Genomic DNA, 15,192 nt, shown 5'->3' with positions numbered 1-15,192 from the left:
TTCTTGCCCTGGACTGGTGGTACACGGAGGGCTTTGTGGGTGGGGTGTAGTTTTTTTGAAGTCTGTTATATTGAGTTTCTTCCTCCCCTTGTTAGGAATGCTCTTCACAGGAGGGGGATTTTCCAAACACTGGCAGAATCCCTCTCCCAGGTACTTCCTGATTCTTGTGTTTCTGCCAGATATCCTCTCTCTTCCTTTCTCTTTTTCACGTGCCTGTTTCCTCTCCTCCCACCCACTCCCCTGCCCCGCCTACAGATGTGCCCTCTCTCAGAAGCCCTGGCCTTGAGCGCGTGAGGCAGCTGCTGAGCCATGTCGCAGATGCTGCACATAGAAATCCCCAACTTTGGGAGCACCGTCCTGGGCTCCCTGAATGAGCAGCGCCTCCTGGGTCTCTACTGCGATGTCTCCATCCTGGTCAAGGGCCAGGCCTTCAAGGCTCACCGGGCTGTCTTGGCAGCCAGCAGCCTCTACTTCCGAGACCTCTTCAGTGGCAACAGCAAGAGCGCCTTCGAGCTACCGGGCTCCGTGCCGCCCGCCTGCTTCCAGCAGATCCTCTCCTTCTGCTACACCGGCAAGCTGACCATGGCTGCCAGCGAGCAGCTGGTGGTGATGTACACAGCAGGCTTCCTCCAGATCCAGCACATCGTGGAGAAGGGGACAGACCTGATGTTCAAAGTGAGCTCCCCTCACTGCGACTCCCAGACGGCCATGACGGAGGAGCCCTGCTCGGGGCCCCAGAGCCCCTGCCACCCCCTGCAGCCGCCCTCCCTACCCTATGCCGTGTCCCCTTCTGTGCCCCTTCCACTGCTCACCCGCGTCAAGCATGAGACCTTGGAGCCTGCGAAGCGGTCCTTGGAGTGCAGCCTGCGGGAGGCGGCCGGGGGCAGCTCCTCTGCCAGCGCCCCGCTCAAATTGTCGCGCGTCTCCTACTACGGGGTGCCCAGCCTTGCCACCCTCCTCCCCAGCATCCCACTGGCTCAGTACTGCCAGGGGGAGCGGACGAGCCCTGGGGCCAACAGCCTCCCCACCACTGACAGCCCCACCTCCTACCACAACGAAGAAGATGAGGACGACGATGAAGCCTATGACACCATGGCGGAGGAGCAGTACGGGCAGATGCACATCAAGTCCACAGGCGGCTATGCAGGTAAAAGCCCCCTTTAGCCTCCGCCACTTTCAGTCTCATGGGACCGTAAAATGAGAGGCATCTGCAGTCAGGCAGGTGTTCATTTCCCTGCATTTTAGAAAAGTAGTTTAGTAGGTGGAGTGTCTGATTTGCAAGCAGTTGTTTTGATCCCCAGTTGGCATCTCCAGATAGGGCTGGTAGTAAATCCCCTGCTGGAAACCCTGCACAGCCATCACTGCCAGTCAGTGTTGGTAATACCGAGCTGGGCAGACTGATGTCCTCACTTGGAATAAGGAAGCTTTGCACTGATTTAAGACTTGAAAACTTGAATGGGAACAGTGCTGATTGCAGCTTATTTCCATTTTGGGGTGAGGTCTCTTCTTTCCTTCCCCCCTGCCAGATATAGATCTCCAGGCTCTGTGAATTTGCTGAAAAGGAAGGGATTTCTTAGTAAGGAGTAGTTCATTTTTCAATAAGATGTTTTTGGCGGGAGGGACTGGCTCTTTACATGTGAATCTGCCGAAGGTGCCATTGTTGTCCCTTTGGTTCCTTGGGGAAAGTAATAAGCTCTTAAATTCTGCAAGCTTATTGATGGCGTCTGTTTCCTTATTTTTTTTTTTGGGGGGGGGTGTCTGCATGTTCAGAATTTCCTCCTCATTTAATGAAACTGGCAATGCAGCATTACTCTGTGGATCAGTTTCCTTGATGCCGACAGATTTTAAGGGTTGCATATTGAGCATAGCAAGATTGTTGAGCTCTTTCTCTTGGTCCATTTTCTGTATCTTAAGGAGCCTGGAAGCCCAGCCCAGGCAGATGTCTCCTCTCCTTCCCAGGAGAAAGAGGCAAGATGCCTTCAGGCAGGAATGGGAATGAGGTGCTGGCTTTGGAGCTGTGTTGAGGTTCTGTGCTCTAAAACCAAAGAAAGGGTGACAGTGTGACTCTTCAGTCCAGGCCACTATGGGTCAGTGTGGTACTCTTGGGGTCATGAAAGAGCTGGTAGGGCAAGAGACACTTTATGGCCAGCCTGGATGCCCCCCCCCGCCGACCCACTGGAGAGACACATTTTTAGCCAAGCCAGCAGGATTTTATAGCCAGAGCCCAGCTAGGTTCTATGTCCATTGATCAGCTAAATTTTGTGGGGGGCTGACAGGGTGCTTGGCTGGCAGCATCTCATGTGCCCAAAGTATGTTAGCTCGGGGGTAGGGGGACCTCACTTTGCAGGTGTTTGAAAAAGCTGGGAGTATCCAAAGTGCTAATGTGCTGATTTGACCACCAGGCTAAAACTTTCCCTGTCTGTATAGATAGTTTTGGTGCTGAGGAGCAGGTGACTCTCCAGGGTCATCTTGTCCAAAGGAGGACCTCCTTTCCCTGGGAGAAACTGAAATCCATCTTTCAAAGCTCACTCAAAACTTAAAACCCTGGGAGACTGAAGCCAGTCTGGTTCACTCAGACACAGTGATTCCTTGATGTGAGTTGTATGCCAGGGAAACAACAGCCCACCAGGAGCACCTGGAGCACCCAGTCCAGCCCCCCAACAGGTAGCTCAGCAGGAAGGAACCTGTGGGCAAGACCTGCTGCCAGCAGCAGCAGCTCTCCCCACTAGCAGTTCCCAGACACTGGCATTCAGAGGCCTACGTATTACACACTTCTTTAAAACATTGATCAGCCAGCCATCTTAAAGTTTATTTTGTGCAGTGTTACTTATTTGTTTATTTCGTAACTTTTATATACTGCTTGATTGTCAGAAAAATCCTCAAAGCGGTTTACATAAAGTTTTGCTAGTGTTTTGTGTTCCGTTGCGTGCCATGCACCACCCTATCAATCTCTTAGGAAATGGCTTTATAAATATTTTTACTTATAAATGAACAATAAATTCTGCCTTCGAGAGTGGAGGTAGAACATAACCAGTGTGGCCTGGCTGTAACCATTAGGCCTACTTTCCCAACCCTCTTGTCAGGATCTATTCACATTTCCCGCTGCTGCCTCTGCAGAGCAGGGGTCATTTGCAGTGGCTGCTTCTACTTGGCTTCTTGGCCCAAGAGAAAGTGGGGTTCCTGCAGCGTCAGCCATTCGGGATACCCCGGGGTTTTCTGAGCCTCCCTCCTTCTCCCCAAGGGCCTCAAGAGAAGCCGGAGCCAGTGCCCCTGGAGAGCCGCTCTTGTGTCCTCATCAGGCGGGACTTGGTTGCCCTCCCTGCCAGCCTTATCAGCCAGATTGGGTATCGCTGCCACCCAAAACTCTACTCAGAAGGAGATCCTGGAGAAAAACTTGAACTCGTGGCAGGTAAGGACCACAGGGGCAAGTTTTCCTTTATGCTTATGGACTTGTTGCAGTAACATGGCTTGAAAATTGTAAAAATTGTAGAACTCTTGCAATTCTTTGTTTCATTAACAAGGGATCTTTTAATTTCTGCATGATTTGGTGAGGGTTTTTTTAATTTTAAAAAATAGAAAAGATAAAAGGACGCGGGTGGCGCTGTGGGTTAAAGCCTCAGCGCCTAGGGCTTGCCGATCGAAAGGTCGGCAGTTCGAATCCCCGCGGCGGGGTGCGCTCCCGCTGCTCGGTCCCAGCGCCTGCCAACCTAGCAGTTCGAAAGCACCCCCGGGTGCAAGTAGATAAATAGGTACCGCTTACCAGCGGGAAGGTAAACGGCGTTCCGTGTGCTGCGCTGGCTCGCCAGATGCAGCTTTGTCACGCTGGCCACGTGACCCGGAAGTGAGATGGGCGCACAAACCCCAGAGTCTGTCAAGACTGGCCCGTTCGGGCAGGGGTACCTTTACCTTTACCTTTAAATTGCAGTGAACCAAAATGTAGAAAATTTTGCTTATAAAATTAATCTGACCTAAATTTATTTTGTTTATAAAATTACTTTGTAATTTATAGTAATATTGTAAATGTGATACCTATTTAAGTAGAGTCCTCCCTTCACCTTTCTTGTCTCTCACTCTCTTCATTTTGCTCCTCCTTACTTCTGAGAACAAATATAACTTCCTTGGATTCTTATTTCATTTACTTTGCATTGTATCTTTGAAAGCCGTGATGTGGTTTTACATTTTTCTAAGCTTTGTTTATGAAATGGACTAGCCACCTTGGTGTCCACCTTCCCTGAGCAACTTCTCAGTATTTAGGTTTTTGTGAAGGGAGTTTTAGATAAGAGACCCCAAAGAGCTAATCCAGAGCATTTCCCCCTTGTCAGGCCTTCAGTGGGGGGAGAAGAAAGGTTGCCTCCCTGAGAGAGCAGGGAGTAGAGGTGGGCAGGGCCAGGGCGCCCTCACCTGGCAGGAAGAGAATGTGCCTTTACTGCTGGCCATTCCAGTAAAGAGTGAAAAGGCTGGAACTTTTGCTGGGGGTAGTGATCCTGAGGGATCTCAGGACCCTCCCTTGGGTTGCCACACTCAGGTCACAGACAACCCCTTTTCCTGCTGCCCAGGTCACTTCTCTGGGATATGTCAAAAGTCTTTGCTGCTTCAAGATGATCTGAGTCAATATTAACTGTTTGCATGTTTGCGTCCTGTTGTACACCTTGCAGAACAGAGCTGGGGGTGTGACTTCTGGACCTCTTACTTGCTCTCTCCTGCATTGCTGGAAGTTGGACATGATGACCCTTGGGGTCCCTTTCAACTCTACAATTTTATTATTCTCTCTCTCTTCACCCAGGCTCCGGTGTTTACATCACTCGGGGGCAGCTGATGAACTGCCACCTGTGTGCAGGTGTGAAGCACAAAGTTCTCCTGCGGCGCCTGCTGGCCACGTTCTTTGACAGGTAGGACACAAAGGAAGAGCCCGTCCTCCTAGGTCCTCTTGACCCAGCCAGCTTCTGAGCTGCTGCCAGGGAACCAAGTTTGGAGGGAGCAGGAGCTTTAAGTGATGGAAGGGAGGGAAATTACCCATTGCATTTTGCTTAATGGGAATTAAAAGTGTTTTTAATTTGTCTGTCAATGGAGGCCACATGTTTCCTAGTAGAAAACATAAATATGAGGACATGGGATTGTGTCCAGTGCTAGTCCTGTTCAAAGTAGACCCACTGAAGTTAGCAGACATGACTAGCTTAAGTTTGTTCATTTCAGCAGGCCTACTCTGGTTAGAGCCCTTCATGTCTGTCTTTACCAATTAGCAGAAATGGCTAAACCCGGCCCTGGGAACACTACACTGCAACACAAAGGGAAACCAGATTAAGATTAACAACCATGCTGGGTGGGATTTTTGTGTGTGTGTGGATCCTGTGCATTTGCACATATAAGAGTCTGAGGTGGCTGTACTCAGCGCTGGCATGAAACCTTCAGGTGGTTGGCTAGAGGAGAAAAACAGCCCTCAGGCAGAGAAAGGTTTAGCCACCGCTGGGAGCAGAGAGATCTGGGACTGGGAAGATCTGGGACCATCAGCATATGGATCCGCAGGTCGAGGGCAGACAGACCACTTTCATTTTGCTGCTCTTTGAAGGAGGTGCAGTGTACACAAATGCTCGTAGGTGTAATAAGACATCACAGAGCCTAAATTGGACACTGCATGTCAATACATTTGGAAATACACATGGTAACAGATTTTGTCCCTTATCCTAGAATCGCAGAATGAGATGCAGACAATTCTTCAAATAAGTGGTGTGAACATAAATATGTATGTGTAATAATTCCTTTAAATGGGCTGATGAGTCTACTGGCAAGTGAAAATTCTCTTGCCTCTTCTTAGCAACTAGTATTTGCACCATCTACAAAGAAATGGCTTCCAGAAGTTCTTGAAACTGCATGTCTCTGTAGGTCTGTAGATTTGGTTAGTCAAAGAAACGGACATGTAGGTTGACGTCTCCGTTGTGCTCCCCCCCCAAAAAAAAGCTGAAACTTTGGGGGGTTTATCCAGTGTAAGTAATTTGGAATTGTGTTCAGTATTTATAATACTATGAAATACCTTTTTAAAAATTTTGTTCTTTGGCCATGGTGAAGATTCCTTAATTTCTGCTGATTTGCAGAGTAAGCCTCAACAAGCCACAACTGATTGGTTTGTATTATCTCCTGTATGAGGTTTTTTCTTGGGGGGTGTACCTCTTTGGGCTTCTGCTTCTCCCTCTCTTCTCCCCCCACCCATTCCTCCATGGAAGCTCCTTCAAGGTCTGCTGCCTGAAATGGGCTCTTTCCCATGTTTTGGATCCCAGCTGTGAGTTTTCTTTGAATGTGCTCTTGAGATTCTGCTTCCCACTCCTTCCCGGGACAGGAACACACTGGCCAACAGCTGCGGAACTGGGATCCGGTCTTCCACAAGTGATCCCAGCAGGAAGCCACTGGACAGCCGGGTCCTTAATGCTGTGAAACGTAAGTGTGGAGAGGAAGAGGAGAAGGAGCCTCTGAGGGTAGATGGGAGAGCTATTCGGTTTATTTTACATCTTCCTTTAGTTGTGACTCCTGCCTTGCAGGAGGTTGGACTAGAAGACCTATGGGTCCTCTACAATACTGTAATCTACAATTATAATTAAGAGATTCTTGCTCTACCGACTGAGCTACTCTATTATTCTAAGGGGTCTGGATTCAAATGCCCCTTCTAAAAAGACACCAAAGCTTTAAAATCCTGTATTTTGGCGTCAGAACTACTGCCTTTTTGAAAAACTGTTTTTTATTAAAGATTTTATTGGGTTACAAAGGTACATACATTATCTCTGTTTTCAGATCATAAAGTTCTTTCTACAGGGCAGTTCTATTCAATATGAGACAGTAATGTTGTAGACAGTATAAGGTTGGGGGAGAAGAGAGGGGGGAATGTTTACTGCCGTTTGTGTGTGCTGACAAAGTTTGTTTTTAAGTCAGGGCATGAGAGGGAAGATCTTTGAGTCATGGGAAGATCTTTGAGAGGGAAGATCTTTGAGTCTGTGGCCACAGCAGATTTTCTCTCTACTAAGCTATTTTGTGGCAGCCCCAATTGGTTGAGCTTCTCCTGTTTCATGAAATGCTCATTGTCTCATGACAGCAATGTGGAAAGAAGCCCCAAACAGGGGACCCTCCTTAGAATGTTGCCCCTGGTTGAAAGGGCAGGCAGAGAGGGGTGTCAGGGAATTTGGACACTGGCGGAGCCAGGCCAAGCCATGTTGGCTGAAAAAAGACTGCTGAGAGGTCATGAGCCAGAAGGGGCCAATTGGAAAGTCACTTGGGAGGGCGGTGCTGGGAGGCAGAAATTTGCACTTCAAATGTATCCTCAAGGCAACTTGCAAGAATTAAATAGTTCCACTAGCAAATTAAAATGCAGCAGCATAAATCTGATAAGGACAAATGAGACCAGATTCATGCAGAGCCAAAGCAGAGGGTATGCTCTAAAGAGTGTGTGCAGTTTTGCTTCGGAAGGTGAGGAGCCTGCCTGGGCTTCTTTAAAAAGAAGGGGAAATTCTGCCAAATGAAACTTCTACCACTACAGGATTATGTCCTTCTGTGCAGCTCTTGAAGGACTTGGAGGCTCTCTCAAGGTCTGGACTTGGGAAATCAAGGCCTGAAAAGCAGGGTAGGGTTAGGGTTCGTGACTCTGGCAGCTGCATGACTGGGAGAATTGGCTCTGAAAGGGGGATGAGGAGAGGGAGGCCTTGAGTTGAGCAATGCCAGAGAGGCTCTCAATAAGTACAAGTTGTTTGTCATCTGCAGAGGCTGGGTCTGGTCTTCTCTGTTCTTGCTTGCTAGTTTCCTACCAGCCGGGTGAGGTGTGATTCAAGCTGTTGAATGCAAAATCTGGAAGCATTCAATCTTTCTTTCTTAAAATAGTGAATAATTCACAGTCTACTATGGGACCTTCCAGCACTGTCTCCTTATCTGTGCTGGATGTTACAAATCTAGTAAAGGCACCTTTATGCAATCTGTAATTTTATGGCCATTGTTCCTGGTGCTGGGGGGAAAAATGTTAAAACTCTGCCTCTGTTGTAGCTAAAACACCCCCTTGTCTTTGCAGTGTATTGCCAGAATTTTGCCCCAAGTTTCAAGGAGAGTGAGATGAACGTCATCGCAGCCGACATGTGCACTAATGCCCGCCGGGTGCGGAAGCGGTGGCTGCCGAAGATCAAATCCATGTTGCCGGAGGGTATGGAGATGTATCGCTCCGTCATGGGCTCCACTACCAGCAGTATCTCCCTGGACCCTGAATTCCAGCCTTCCGCTGCTCAGATGTTCGAACAGCGGATCTACGCAGAGCGGAGGGGGGATTCTGGAACCATTGTGGCACTGAGAACTAACACGGTCACTGTGGATCAGAGCAACAGATCCAGCCAGCTGTTTGAGCCGAATGAGCAGGGGGAAGGGGCCAGTTCTGTCATCCAGGAGTCTGCTGGCCCAGAAGCAATGGCTTTGGAGAGCCACAGCACCACACCGCCTTTCGAACAGGGCCCATCTGGGTCCACTAGCCGGCCGGAGACTCCGGCAAGACGACCGGAAGGCCCCTACGGAGGAGGAGGAGGAGGAGGGACTTTGTGAAAGAGCCAGGATCATGCTGGGCTTGACCAACGAGGGATCTCTAATACTAAAGCTGCTTGCATGCATTATTAATACAGAAAAAAGAGAAATGTGATCAAACCATTTACCTACTGAACTGCTACTGTTGCCTGAGAAAAATGTGATTTTTATTCTGCTTGTGTTTAAGATGGATGAAGGAAATATCACATTCGTTATACTGTAAGCAACTCTAGGCCTAAGGCAACCTACTTACGGAAAACGGAAATGAAACAAACCCCAGGCTCCTTTAAAATAAAAAATCCTGAGGTTTGTCTAGAAGGCAGTAGGATTTTGTTTCAAAAGAGCTAAGCGATATTCCTCTCCCCCATTCATCCTCCTCCTCCTCCACCACCATCCTCAGCCCTCTTCCTCTTCCTCTTCCTCCTCCTTGTGATGGGGCATGTACAGAGAGGGGAGGGGGCAAGGAGCTGATGGAGGATGAGGAGGAGGCCTTGCTGGGGTTGGCTGCTGTAGGGTGAGGTTTTGGTTTGGTTGCTGCACAATTCCATTGCTTGGACCTTTTGTTTGACTTATGGACAGGGAGGATTTTTTTCAGGCACAATCCACTAGGAATATATCCTGTGCAGGTACTGTTGGGACGAAGGGACATTTTTGCCTGGAAACTCCACCGGTGGCCAGTGCTCAGGATATTTGCTGGATGGAAAGCCTTAATTGCCCTTTTTTTTTTCTTCTTGATGGTGGCCCCTGCCTGGTAGTGGCACCAGGGCACCACACTTTCCTTTGTGTCCCCCTCAGGCAATAGCTTCCCCCAGAGTTTCTTTTCTTTTCTTTTTTTTTTTTGGAAGGTGAGCGCAGGGCTCTTTCTGGCACAGCTTCTGAAATGATTTGAATCAGGTTGGGCACATGACACCATTTGTGGGTGTCATGGATTTCGTCCTGAGTATTGTGGGTGTGTGGCTGCACAAAACATTCCAGAATGACTCCCATGATACTATTTGACCTGCTCTTAGATACAGGGGTATCTTTGAGCTTCATTTTGTTTAATGCTGAAATTTTGCTGGCAGAGATGGTGAAAGGCAAAAGCTGCTTGGGCTGGGCAGAGGTGCCCCCCAGGGGGCTAATACTGAGGGCCTCACTCTATCCTGATGCATCTCATGGGACCGGGGAGGGAGGTTATTGTTAGCATTGAGTGGTGTGTTGATGGAGGTGGAATATGGTAAGGCTCTACTGGGCCAGAGTGTGGGCTGCAGTTGCTGTTCTTGGCATTTCTGAAGGCATTTCTGAAGGAGCAGACAGGGAAGAGAAAAGAGATCAGAGGGAGAGGTGAGAAGGGAGTCACTAACTTGAGAGTTTTGTGGCACACTTGGCCAGAATGGATGTCTTTGGTGGCTGTCCAACCCTACCCCAAACCCTATTGTTCCTTTTTAGGATCTGTGTTTTCCTATTTGATCCCACTCTTTTTTCTTTTCTTTTTTTTGAGAAGGCTCATGTAAAATATGAGAACAAGTTTTTCAGTTCTGATGGCTTGAGCTGCTTTGTCTGGTAGGGTGTTTCTTAGAGGGGTACAGCTCAACTTTCACATCTGAAAGGTGTTGGGTGCAGAGCGAACTTTGGCCAAAGGAGAACCAGCATGTGTGCAAGAGGCAGAGCAGGTTGGAGTGGGATCTGGGCTGGGGAAGCAGGCAGGCAGCCTAGCTTGCTTTTTGGGTGGTTGTGTGTCAGGGGGAGAGCAGCCTCATTTTTGCTGCACTCAGCACCTCCCCCTAATATATGTAGGACAGGCGTGGCAGAGGAGAGAGTAGGGGGAAGCCACCATGGCCCGACTGGGCTATTTCATAAATGGAAGGGCAAAGAGGCCCCTTCTCTGGTCTCTGGTTGGATGGCCGTTGCTGGGGGTTGCCTAGATTACCCTTGGGGGCCTCTTTCCTCTCCACAGTTCTATAAGGGAAAGGTGCTTTTGCTCTGGGATCTGCCCCTTTTCCAACTCCAAAATGGGTCCTTGGCAGCCATCCCCTTAGCTGTTCTAGAATGGTTTATCCCAAGATTCAGTCACCTTGATTGAAACACAGGAGTTACTGGAAGGCCCCCACCTGGTATGTGAGAGGAGATGCTTCATCATGAAGGGTGTGCTACTTAGGAATCTCTCCCCATTCCTAGCCCAAACCCTCCTTGATATAGGGGTTTGTCTCTGCTTTTCTAGGCAGGATCCCTGTGTGGGTTTCTGGGAAGGGACCACAAAGAGCAGGCTCTTGAGGGGGGAGGGGAGACAGACTGAGTTTGGGGGGATTTTTCAGGTGCAGAAAGCTCAGGACAGTGGGAGCTTCTGAGAGCTCTGCAATGGGTACTTTCTGAGCTCCAGGTGAGGCTCTGTGCTGGAGCCAATGGCATGAGGTGTTGCGGGGGGTATACTCTCTTCCTGGGGGTTCCTCCCTTTGCCATGTGACCATGGAGGCTTGGGAGGGAGTCCTTGCCTTTGGCCAATATTTGAAACTTCATTCTGGGCCCTGAATAAAAAAAACTGTGGTCCCTGATCTGTACCAGTGCCACCCCACAAAGGATTAAAACCAGCTGAGCACTGGTGAAGTGGATAGGTGAGGCCTTGAGGAGGGGGAGAAGCACCAGGAAGCTGAGCCAACGTGTCTCCAGGCTTTTTCTGGCCTGGGATGCCTCTGTAGCTGCAGCTCAATCAGGCCATTGACTCCACACCTTCATGGGCCTAATTCTGCATTTGCAGGTGAATGAGAACTTTGTTATCAGAGTGAGCAGTCGAGTAATGATCTGCCCTAGATGGTCCAGTGAGTAGGGGCAGCTCTGTGGGCAGTGACCCCCCCCCTTCTGTATCTTTCCCTGAGTCAGTGGTAAAGGGGGATTGGGTCCATGAAATATGATGGTATCAAACTGAAAGGATTACTACCTTTCTTACCTTGGGTCATTTCCTCTTCCAATTGGATACCCTACCCAAAATAATGATGGTACAAAGTGCATCCAGGAGCTGTTCCACCCGCCCCTGGCCCCATGATGAAATGACCAGAACATAAAGAAAATACTTGAATGGCTTAGAAAAGAATCCGAAGAGAGTGTCGCATTGCACAGTTAAGATATATTTTTATACCGAGCACAATTTCATGTACATTTTTATTTGGGGTTTTTTTGTTTGTTTTTACTTTCTAGTAAAAGAGAGAGAGAGCTTTAGGTAAACTTGAAAAAAATGTGAATGGTTTGTTTTTGGGGAGGGGGGCCTTCCTTGTCTTCTTGATGAGAATGAGCATTTGCACTAAACCAGATCCGCATGTGGAGGCTTAAGGGCAGATTTCCAAGACGTATCTGTGGATCATGATTGTCTCCTCCCTGGTGGGAAGGAAGAATGTCGCAAAATAAAAGAATGTAAAGTGAGAATGAAGCCCAGAATGATCGGGATTTCCTGAGTGCCTTAGCCCTTTTTGGATCACTTGTTTTCCATGCGGAGGGGACAGAGAGGGGGGGAAATGCCAGATCAGAAGGAATGCCCCCCGCCCCGATTTCCCCCTCTTTGTTTACAATAATGCTAGAAATGTCACGAGAGTGTCTGGGAGTTGCTTTCTGACTGTGATGATGCATAATGTGAAATGGAAACGGCATCCCTCTAGATCTTAAAAATAAAATAAAAATGGAAGCAGAAGTATTTATGGTATGTCTGCACCTCTATTCTTAATGCTTGACTGTTAGCAATATTACATGTGTATATTATATATATATATATATTAAAAGTTATATCAAGCACCTTTTTAAAGAGAGAGAAAACCAAGTGAATTTAGTGGTTGCCACATCATAGTATAAGAATTGAACCAACATTCCCACCCCTCCTTTTCTGCAATGGAAACATCCCCAGATTGCAGTTGCTTTGTAAATTAGCCTGGCTTCTCCAAGGTTTCTTTACCTAACCCTTGCTCAGAAGTGTGCAATTCCAGGGTTTTTTTTTTCACTCTAAACCAAAATTTGGAGCCAAAAACAAGACTCGGAATTTTTTTTCCAGAAATCTGATCTCATTGCAAAGGTGAGACCATGTTAAGCCATAAGTCCTGTCCTTTTGTCTGCTCTGAGACTTCCCTGACAGTTATTCTCTTCTTGCTCCAACTGAAATGGCCACTAATTCAACCCTCAAGTTGCCAGAGATGTTTGGCTGTTCCCCACTTTTTCTTACCTGTCCTGGGAATCCAGTTTGGAAATGGGTTTTGCTTAATTTGAAGAAATTCTTCTTTCTCATTTTAATTAAGTGCTGGAAAGCATCCTGGTTAGAAAATTTAGCTTTTTTGTAGGATGCTGATTTGCCAGGGTGGATAAAAGGTTGTGACTGTTTTCTCACCTGGTGTGGCAACCTTTCCTGGTACTTCCCATCACTGAGGAATTGGGACCCTCTTGGTGAGTGCTCTTTCCTGCATCTTCTTCCTTGCAGCATTAAATGCAAAGAGGAAAAGCAAATTGGTGCCATCCCCACCTGACAGGGCAGGAGAAGGGGGGAGTCCTAAAAAGGGCACAGCCATTTGGGCATGGTGCTCTCCGGGGGAAAGGTGCCCGGGGGAGACGGGCTGCTTTACATGTAATCATCTTTGCCTGAGAAGAGGCCCTCTCTGTGATGTTGTCTTCCCTGAGCAGCAGAGTTTTCACAGCTGTCCAAATGATGCAGCCTGTGATATGTGCTGTGCATTTTGACCATATCTCCTGTGGCCATTAAGGGACCCCTAACCAGTCTTAAAGGGCCAGGCCTTTCAGTGTCACTGTTACAGTGCTGCTGTGGCTGCCCATGGAGGGTTGTGGTCAATTCACTGGGTGCCCACCTTGGAGCAAGGCAATCTGTGCCTCTGCCAAAGCTGGCATGAGAGGAGGGAAAGAGGGATCCCATGTGTTGTCCTTGCTGAAGAACTTACAATCTTCTGTTTCTTCCAAACGTCCTTTTTGCACTTTTACGTCTGAGGTGGAGGGGAGGGAGCCCAACCTTGCAATACTATTTTTAAGACTCAAAAATGATAAAGTCATAGCTAAGCAAGAAAATGTATAAATATGTTTAACTTGAACCTTTGGATTGCACTTGATTCAGATTGTGTGCAGATCCTTTTGAACTGCCTGAGAGAAAAGTCTTAAGAGAGCAAAAGGGTTTCTCTTGGAGTCTTTATCAAGAGTACCCAGTAGTACTGTAACTCATGACTGTTAAAAATAAATGAAAAGTTAAAAATCCCAGCGCTAATAGGGGAGATTTTGAAGTGCTTTGGAGTTGTTTCAGCCACGCAAAGTTTTGTTTATTCTCTTTGTTATTTATGTGCCATCCCTCAGCTTGAGACTGTTACAGCCATGGCTAACACTATAGATTCAGAACAGTGTCAGGTGGCTGGGCGGGGGCGGGGGTAACGTGGGGAAGTGGCTTCAAGATGTCTCTTCTTCACAAGCCCCCTTCCAAGAGTTCAAAGTATGGTTGTAGCGCTTTTCATATAATGAAAAATCCATGGAAAAATGTGATCATTAATGATGAAAATGCTTTGTAAAATTCACATTTACAAAATAATAAAGTAAATAAAACCATGTGTCTCTTGTTTCTGCTGCCCTGCTCCCTCATCCATCATTTCTGGAGTACAATGGGGGTAAGAAGGGGCTCTGAGGTAGGGTGGGGCGTAGAATGATTCTGGTTTCCTATAAATCTGGTCCTGTCCCCTACATTTTACTGCAATACGGCGCCTGTGAGTATAAGCCCTCTGAATTGTGTTATGTGCCGTTTATTGACAGATAAATAGGTTGTGTTCATATGTAAGTATTGAGGCACAACTGAATCTTCAAAAAAGGGTTATTCCTCATCACTTCTGGGGGTGGCCATGAAATTCCTGTTTTGGAGCTCTGTTTGCTTTTAAGACGGGTGAAAATGCAAGGCAAGTGGGGGAAGAAATAGTGTTTTGCTCAGATAAAGGGGGACTCATTCTACAGAGGAGTTGTGCGGGTGTAGCTGAGACTGCTGAGCTTTTCAGACACCATCTTGGTTGTGAGTCTTGGGGGACCTGCTCCCTGCCTTTCAGATCTTTTCCACCTTGACTAGGAGGGCTGGGCCCTGACTGACTGCAGCTTTGAAAGCTGAGGCAGCTGAACAGACCTTTAGGTTGGGGTATTGTTTAGCTGGTTTCAGTTCTGTTATTTCCCCATTTGTAAAAAATGTTTTAAATTGTTATTAATTATTTTACCTTGTATGCTTCTAAATCTGAGCTTTTTATGGGATGTGCCTCAGAAAAGAGGAACTGGAGACAGCAGGAGAGGTCCCAATCACAGTGGTTCAGGGTAGGGGGAGGTATGGTCTGAGAGGTGGGGCAGGCCGGGTAAGGGGCACATGGCACAGACAGATGGTGGCTGTGCCGTGTGCCAGTCCCATCTCCAACCTGGGGAATTGGCTTGAAATCAAGCTTCTTGAAGAAAAGTTGAGTGCTTATGCCAGCAAGCCCCACTTTTGACAGGAAGCCACATCTTCCCTTGCCCCACACATGTTAGGAGTAGGACAGGTGGGCACTACTGGCAGGGGAACATGGTCTTGTGGGCCAAGTAAGGGGCCCTGACAGACCTAACTCAAGCAGCTGCTTTTCCTTTCAAAGGCCCTGGGGTTAGTCTCTGTCAATGCCACTTAAAAATGGTCAAGTAATAAGT

At 47.8% G+C, this 15,192-nt stretch overlaps 1 protein-coding gene and 1 long non-coding RNA gene across 5 annotated transcripts in view; one reads left to right on the top strand and one right to left on the bottom strand.

Moving 5' to 3' along the window:
* The window catches only part of NACC2 (NACC family member 2), a 59,611-nt gene extending 47,412 nt beyond the window's left edge, over positions 1-12,199 (top strand). For all 4 annotated transcript variants that reach the window (XM_082208384.1, XM_082208381.1, XM_082208383.1 and 1 more), the window contains exons 2-6: positions 256-1,147; positions 3,242-3,409; positions 4,784-4,889; positions 6,332-6,429; positions 8,042-12,199. In XM_082208384.1, the coding sequence (XP_082064510.1) occupies positions 310-1,147; positions 3,242-3,409; positions 4,784-4,889; positions 6,332-6,429; positions 8,042-8,559 (1,728 nt within the window). In that variant the 5' untranslated portion in view covers positions 256-309 and the 3' untranslated portion in view covers positions 8,560-12,199. The remainder of the gene's footprint in view (positions 1-255; positions 1,148-3,241; positions 3,410-4,783; positions 4,890-6,331; positions 6,430-8,041) is intronic.
* On the bottom strand, positions 10,747-14,753 carry LOC309524046. Its single transcript, XR_014215767.1, has 2 exons — positions 12,881-14,753; positions 10,747-11,886 (listed from the first exon to the last, which is right to left on the bottom strand). It is a non-coding gene; the product is annotated as an uncharacterized lncRNA (long non-coding RNA).
* Between the last annotated feature and the right edge of the window lie 439 nt (positions 14,754-15,192).

This window comes from Podarcis vaucheri (assembly GCF_965113315.1).
Source record: "Podarcis vaucheri genome assembly, chromosome: Z".
NCBI classification, from domain to species: Eukaryota; Metazoa; Chordata; class Lepidosauria; order Squamata; family Lacertidae; genus Podarcis; species Podarcis vaucheri.
Note: the sequence above shows the minus strand (reverse complement) of the source record. Positions and strands in the feature narration are given on the sequence as shown.